Below are 8475 nucleotides of genomic sequence, written 5' to 3' on the forward strand. Positions count from 1 at the left end.
CTCTGATAGCTCCACTAGCACACCCACACTGAGGGGAAACTACTCGTCTGGTATATACAGCGTGCAGTCGCTGTGTAAAAAGGCACCTGCAGATGGACGGCACGAAGGCACGATGGACATGGACACACTCAAAGGTGCTTTCATGACATTTGAAGTTATGCCTCATATGGGTAAAGACACACACACACACACACACACACATAATGCCTCATATGGGTAAAGAAAAGAGGGCGCGGCACTTGCTCTACATCTGCAGAACAGAGCTGAAACTTCCAAACAACTACTGCATTCACACACACACACACACACACACACACACACACACTTCTAAACAACTACTGCATTCACATGCAAACTTTGTGGGAACAGTTTGGGAATGGCCCCTTCCTGTTTCAACATGACTGAGCACCAGTGCACAAAGCAAGGTCCGTAAAGACATGGATGACAGAGTTTGGTGTGGATGAACTTGACTGGCCTGCGCAGAGTCCTGACCTCAACCCAATAGAACACCTTTGGGATGATTTAGAGCGGAGACTGAGAGTCAGTCTCCTCGTCCAACATCAGTATGTAACCTGACCAATACGCTTCTGAAAGACTGGTCAACAAATCCCATGAACACACTCCTAAACCTTGTGGAAAGCCTTCTCAGAAGAGTGGAAGCTGTTATATGAGCAAAGGGTGGACCAACGTCATATTAAACCCTGTGTGAGTCAAGGCAATTGACCAAATACTTTTGCCAATATAGTGTACATATCTAATAAGATGGTTTAGGGAAACATCCCAGAGTCCTTCAGAGGTACAATTTTCAGTGGGGCATGTTTACACATGGTATCAAAGAATGGAAACACTCTCTCAGTGAAAGTGTGTTTGAAAGTGTGTAGATGTGTGTTCTTATCAGGATCATGGAAGGACACCTTCCCTCTTTCCCAGTCCAGCTTAACCCTGATCCCCTGGGGTTTCTGCTTCACTTTAAGCCGACTCTCTGGCTGTGGGCTTGAGACTGTGGTGTATTCACCATTTCCATAATAAATCAAACACCAAACTCCACTCCATTGGATAATATCAGCTCCCTTCCTCTTGGCCGACTCTGTCACAACCCCTATATCCCAATCACCGTTCTCCCCAACCGCCACATCCCAGCAGTGAGTCCCTGTAGTTCCATGTAAAATCGGCATGATCATCATTGGCACATTTTGTTTTGAATGGACAATTACTGTACATGACAACATTTGTCAGCTATTTTTCTGATGTTGAGGCTACTTGATAATGATAAATTATGTTGATTTATGTCATGTCATGTCATATGTTTAACAGGAGTGACAGAATTATGAAGTGGCAAAACATATTTCTCTCTCTCTCTCTCTCTCTTAGTTTTTGGCTGCTATTAAACATCACCCTGGGTGTGTTTTACACACTGAGTTGTGTTGAGAGTTTGGATGTGAGGTGTTAAAGATATCATTGTATCACATAATCACTATCAGTATCAACAATATGTGAATCTTGACAAAATGACGATTGATGCAATATGTCTGCAGATAATATCAATGAGCAGGGTGGTTTCTCAGAAGGACACTGATGTAGGCCTACTGTAGCAGAATTCTCACCCAGGTAATAAGCCGATAAGGAATATAAGAACAACATGTAAATGCATATACTGTAATACATACAGTACGATCTAATAACATAATAACAATACTGTATTACAAACAACAAAAGGTAATGTCACAGATGCATGAAGCCAATCAAGAGTCTTTTATGGCCATAAAGATGGAGGCCAGAACACATACAGGGTTGCAGATTTTTTGCAGGTTGCTTTTTCACATAGATCTGTTTCCCGGGGTCACTGAGTACTTTCGATATGAAAAGAAACAACAAAAATAAGTTCTACCAACAGTATAGCTCGAGTTGCTGCAGCCATGGCAACAGCAGCTTACACGGCTGTGATACCAGTAATCCTAGTCGTTCATTGTGGCACACCGTTACCTATTGTGCAATATTGTCAAGTAATACAGGAAGGCTATGTGGAGCAGAGCAGAGCCGTAGAAAGAGAGAGTTGTGAAAATCTTTGATGTCGCCGCCACACGATTAAAAGTTCCAAAATGTACAAGTTACTGTAAAATGTGCAGTTACAAAATAGGCTAAAGGAATACTTGAGAGATCATACAAAACAATCAGAGAGTGAACATGCAGTACCCAACTCGGAGTATAACGGCTACACCTGGGGTGTGTGAGTTTTGAGAATGGCTCCTAGAACATGGTGTCAACATCCATTAAATAGGCTACTCAGTTTGTGATTGGTTATGGATAGGGATCACATGGTGAGTTGTTGATGAGACTGAGACCATTGTTATAGTGAGACCCGCTCTGGTGAGACCGTTAGAGCGAATCAATCAAGACATGACAATACATAACATACATTTGATTTATATTCCCTGTTCCTAGTTAACTTCCCCTGTTGACACTTCCATGATGAAGCAGAGTATCTGATCAAAAGTCCACATAAGATGGATTATCATCAGCCGGGGATTTAGGACCCTTACAAGACCTAATGTTGTAAAGTGGGTTTACACATTAAATGAACAGGCTGACTGAAGTTAAAAGTTTAAAGATTTGTGAAACTGTTGTGAGTGTTCTGGTAAGTTCAAGAAAATAAAAATAAATCACCCAGTTATATGTTTTGATTTGGTGTGAACTATTTCACAAATACAATGAGTTTTCCTGAGCATCATGTTCAGTGTTTCCCTCCTGCTACAGGTGAATAGCTCTACCTGAGCTGATAGTGCAACAGGTGAATAGCTCTACCTGAGCTGATAGTGCAACAGGTGAATAGCTCTACCTGAGCTGCTCTACTGATACTGCAGCCTTCACTGGTGAGATACTCATAGATGAGTTCATGAGAATGAATGGAAACAGTTTCTCAGTGAAAGTGTGTGTGAAAGTGTGTAAGTGTGTGTTATTATCAGGGTTAGAGAAGGAGAGTTTTCCTTTGTCCCAGTCCAGCTGCACTCTGATCCTCTGGGGGTTCTGCTGCACTGTGATGAGGGTGTCTGGCTGGGATGGGGAGCGTGCTATGTAATTACCATCATAATGATGACGCACTCTCCAGACTCCACTATTATGGCAACTCTCTCCCTTCCTCTCCCCAGACTCTGTCTTCACTCCCAGGTACCAGACTGTACCGTTTCTAACCTCCACATCCCAGCAGTGAGTCCCTGAGTCAAAGCCCTCAGAGCCCAGGACACAGGCATACGTATCAAATCTCTCTGGGTTATCAGGAAGCTGCTGCCACCCACTGTATCTCACACTGGTCAGATCCTCAGACAGGATGAGTGCTGAGTGTGCAGTGTTGGGATCCAGAATCACAGGAGCTGCAGAGAGGGAACATGAGCACTCAGTAATGGTGATAATTGATTTGTACTTGTTGTTCACTGCTTTGAAATGGTGTGTGTGAATGAGTGAGAGTTCCCAGATAGCAAAACTACACTGGGACGGAACTGGGCCACATCTACCACAACATTCGGCACGGATCTGCATAATGGACCTGATCCGGCGTCCAAACGCACATCGGTCCAAAATGGTTTTGGATCCGTTTGACGGATCTGCGGCAGATATGAACTTGGACTCGTCCAGGTCCGTCCCAGATAGCAAAACACACCTACCACGACATCCGGAATAGTGGACCTGATCCGGCGTCCAAACGCACATCGGTCCAAAATTGTTTTGGATCCGTTTTACTGATCTGGTGCCAATAAGGGCTAAGACTGCTCCCAACAAACAAGATAATGTCCCGGCGATGATTCAGAGCATTTTAAAAAACTTATTTTGTCACCGCAACGTAAAAAGAGGAAAAATGAATTTTCACGAGTTTCACTCAACTAGCTCTGTTCACCGTTTAGCATTTGCGCCGTTTAGCTTTTACCCCAAGTCATTCTGTCACGAATCGTGTGGCGTTAGGTTACTATTTATGGGAGCGAAACACCTGTCAACATTATTAAACAGTAAATAGTCTACAGTAAGGATTTGCAATTACGTCTAGTATTTAAGTACACATACACATTTATCTTACCTGTGGATGCGGCTTGGTGACTGATGACCACGTCCAGACGAATAATAATTGATTTAGTTAGCTGGATATTTATACCCGATTAGGTCTAATACTTTCACGACTACGGTGTATTTCCCCCCTAATAAATTACTAAGTCAATGGTCATATCTGGTAATGTTATTGTTCAAAACATCAGTGGAGTAGGTTAGCCTATAAGCTAAAATGTCCCAACCTCATTGTTTCAAAATTCAAAACTAATATTTGCAATGCATGCTGGGAAGCAAACCTCAACAAAATAGGCCTACACAAAATATAATTAAAGTTATCAGAGAATGTCTAGGTTATATTTTATATCTAAACCATGAGGTTTATAAAGTCATAAAATTGTGATAAGCAGTATCCTTAATTCTAAAGTTTTTATGGTGGTGACCAGTTGGGGATGTTGTGAATGTCTGCTTAAAGTCATATGTAATATGGGACCTGTATTGCAGATCCGTACCACACACAAGAAGCGGACCCGTAGGCTACCACACATAAGAGGCGGAACCGCATTGCATATCCGTACCACACAATAAGCGGACCCGTACCACACACAAGAGGCGGAACCGTATTGCAGATCCGTACCACACACAATAGGGCTCGGGCACACGACTTGCATTCTAGGAATATTGCCGCCATGTTGGTAGCGCACCGAACGTGATGTCCATTCATTCAGATGCAGAAGACAAGAAGCAGAAATATAGTATTAGCGATTCTTTTCCTCTTGCGGTCCTGGTTTGCGCTGCACCCCACTACATAGCAACATACGACCAAGAAGGCAAAAACTAAGTGATAGGAACACAGTAATAGGCGGGAGTAAATCCATAGTAATCCAATATGGCTGTGCCCGCAAAGTTTTCACGTCATGATCCCGAGCCCTATAAGCGGACCCGTACCACACATAAGAAGCGGAACTGTATTGCAGATCCGTACCACACACAGTAAGCGAACCCGTACAGGTCCGGTTCTTGTGTGTGGTACGGATCTGCAATACGGGTCCGCTTATTGTGTGTGGTACTGTAGGCCTACGGATTTGCAATACGGGTCCGCTTATTGTGTGTGGTACTGGTCTGCTTCTTGTGTGTGGTACGGATCTGCAATTCATGGGTTTCATCAGGTCCCTTTCTACAGGTGTATAAAATCAAGCACCTTGATTATCAATGCAGACTGCATGGTGATTGATACACCTGTGCAAAGGGACCTGATGAAACCCATGAATACGGGTCTGCCTCTTGTGTGTGGTACAGGTCTGCTTCTTGTGTGTGGTACGGATCTGCAATACGGGTCCTTTTATTGTGTGTGTGTGGCACGGGTCCTCTTATTCTGTGTTGTACGGATCTGCAATACGGGTCCGCCTCTTGTGTGTGGTACGGGTCCGCTTCTTGTGTGTGGTACGGATCTGCAATACGGGTCCGTTTATTGTGTGTGACACGGGTCCGCTTATTCTGTGTTGTACGGATCTGCAATACGGGTCCGCTTATTGTGTGTGGGCCACATCTGGCCCACAGTCAGATACCGTAGGTCCGCTACATGTGGATCTAAAGGCTTTTATGCGGATCCGGCCCAAATTGTTATCTGGGGCCTGTGACCAGCCTGTGAGCAACAGACTTTTAAATTACAGTATAAAATAAATAATTATTTAACCCTAAATAATTAATGCGCGATAAAATAATTATCGGCGTTAATTGATTGATGAGTTAACGTGATGTTAACGTGTTAACGTGCCCAGCCCTAATTATAATATGCCACTCAGTGCTGCATTGTGTATGTGTGCATGTCTGTGTTTTGTGTATGTGTGCATGTCTGTGTTTTGTGGATGTGTGGATGTACAGTAGGCTATATGTGTTTGGCAGTGTGTGTGTGTGTGTGTGTGTGTGTGTGTGTATGTGTGTGCGTGTGCGTGTGCGTGTGCGTGTGCGTGTGTGTGTGTGTTTAAGGGTGTAAACTCACTGTAGTGAACAATCTCCTGCATCTTCTCCCGGACTCTGAACTTTAGGTTGCCCAGGTGTTTTGCCACATTGATCAGAGCTCCTGAAACCCTCTCTGGATCCTGCAGTGTGCACTGGGCTCTGGAATAACATACAGGAGTCAGTGCTGCTGTGGGTTTGGGTTCAGAACCACAGAGAAGAGAGAGACAGGAGGCAGATCACTCACCTTTCCACTGTGCTCTTGTAGTTCTGGAAAAGATAAGGTGAAATGGGGTAGATATTATCAGTAGGAAAGGTGTGTGTGTGTGTGTGTGTGTGTGTGTGTGTGTGTGTGTGTGTGTGTGTGTGTGTGTGTGTGTGTGTGTGTGCGCGTGTGTGCGTGTGTGTGTGTGTGTGTGTGTGTGTGTTCTGATCTCAGTTGTACACTCAGCAAAGTCAGTCTTTGGTTTAAAACAAGTTTAACCAACCTGCAGGAATGAGACATCATCAGATCCCATCTCCTTCTCTATGGCTCTGATGGTGTCTGTAAGAGATGAGATCTCTCTGCTCATCTTCTCAATTTTCTTCTTCACCATCTGACTCTTCTGCTCCTCTTCCTCCTTCAGTGCAGCTATCCTGGATGCCTCTTCATCTCGTAGAAACTGGTGAAGCTTCTCAAACTCCTGCTTGATCTGCCTCTCTGTGTGTTGGGCCTGGACCTGTAATACCACACATCACCACATGGTGGTGTCTCACACTTGGAATCTGTGTATGTTGTATGTTAGTTATGTTGTTATCACTATTAGAGGAGGTGGCATCACTCTTACTGTAATGTGTTGGGCAGTTTCATCACCGGTTTCTTTAGCCTTTTTAAATATATCCAGCTTGTTTTGTAAGGGCTGTAGTTTGACCATCAGCTCTTCCTGAAAGAGATCAACAAACATAGTACAGCGATATTCAGGGTCGGTCCAGAAAACACATCATGTTGTTAAATGTATGTGTGTGTGTGTGTGTCTGTGTGTGTGTGTGTGTGTGTGTGTGCGTGCGCGCGCGTGTGTGTGTGTGTGTAGTCTTTGCTGACATTGTTCCTTATGTGGCTAACTTGAATCATTTGTTTACTTTGACATGTTATTATGTTGGAGGAAAGCTTATGACGTGAAAAGTTCACTCATGCTTAGTTGAGAAAATGGCTTACATATGTTCTTTAAATTGTTTTATCTTCATAACAGACAAATATGTCAATATGATTCATTTCTGTTGACCTGAAATGCTGATACAACACCTGGTGGTTCAAGAGTAGCAGTACAGCAACTAAAGGAAATACTGTGTACGTGTGTGGAGGTATTTGATAAGAAAATCCATATTGGAGTGTTACTGACAACACAAGAAGAGATTCATTTAGAAGCAGACATCTTATGTAGATGTTATAAAACATCTTACCTTGCGATCAAGTGTTGCTTCATCAATGGGACTAAATTTGTGGTTTGTGTGGTGTTTTGAGTCTCGGCACACCAGACACACAAGCTGTTTGTCATCTTCACAGAACAGCTTGAGTTCTGAATGGTGAAGACTGCAGATAGGTTCTTTCCGACTTCTTCCCTTTGGGAAATTCTCGCACAGGTTCTTCAGATGCAGGTTAAGAGGAGGCATTTCTTTGGAGGATCTTCTCCTGCATACTGGACATTCTCTGGATCCTTTGGTTTCCCAGAATGTCTTCAGACAGACTTTACAGATGCTGTGAGTGCAGGTCAGAATGACTGGATCCTTGAAGATTTCACAGCACACAGGACAGGACAAATCGTCCTCTGACACACTCATGGAAGCCATTTCTCTAGTCGTTTTAGTTGTTCTAATATACACTGTTTCTACTTTCACTTTCACTGTTCTGAAAACTCTTGACAGCCTGAACCAGAATCCTGACCGAAATTAATCCTGATGTGTCAACACAACTCTCCAACAGAAGTTTCCAGTCTCCCTAACTGCTGTGAGAGACAAATGAAATGAATTTATACCTTTGTATGTACAAGAGTTACCGTGTCCTGCACTGTAACTGAACAGCAAAAATCCCTCAGGTGCACTTCCTCAGTGGGAGGGACTCAGGTCGTGTGGCAATTCAGACGTTTAACCCTTTCTTCATCCACCTCTTGCCTCCGTGGGACAAAACAGGTGTACCATCATTCCTGAAGTATTTGATTTGCATAAACAGACATTAATATCTTATGTGATCATACCTTTTGATTTTTTTTTATTTTTTTATTTCATTTAGAGGATGCTTTTTTTATTTTTATCTAAAGTAGCTTACACATGTCAATTACATTACAAGAGTCATTGTACCCGGAACAGCTTGGGGTTAGATGCTTTACTCAAGGTTCTCAGTTCTAATGCCAGTTGAACCAGCAGTTTGAATGAAATTAGTTTACCATATTGTGTATGTGAGCCTGTGTTTGTTTCTCAATTCTCAATGTTATTTTTTGGGTCTCAGGA

The 8475-nt window shown here is 43.2% G+C and overlaps 1 protein-coding gene across 1 annotated transcript; it reads right to left on the bottom strand.

Moving 5' to 3' along the window:
• Nucleotides 1-1642: 1642 nt before the first annotated feature.
• LOC134078796 (zinc-binding protein A33-like) lies at nucleotides 1643-8125 on the bottom strand. Its single transcript, XM_062534946.1, has 6 exons — nucleotides 7432-8125; nucleotides 6819-6914; nucleotides 6480-6710; nucleotides 6239-6261; nucleotides 6035-6153; nucleotides 1643-3368 (listed from the first exon to the last, which is right to left on the bottom strand). Exons 1-6 carry the CDS (start codon nucleotides 7816-7818, stop codon nucleotides 2833-2835), a joined length of 1392 nt encoding a protein of 463 aa, XP_062390930.1. The 5' UTR covers nucleotides 7819-8125; the 3' UTR covers nucleotides 1643-2832.
• Nucleotides 8126-8475: the final 350 nt, after the last annotated feature.

The sequence above is a fragment of the Sardina pilchardus genome, chromosome 4 (genome assembly GCF_963854185.1).
Source record: "Sardina pilchardus chromosome 4, fSarPil1.1, whole genome shotgun sequence".
NCBI classification, from domain to species: Eukaryota; Metazoa; Chordata; class Actinopteri; order Clupeiformes; family Clupeidae; genus Sardina; species Sardina pilchardus.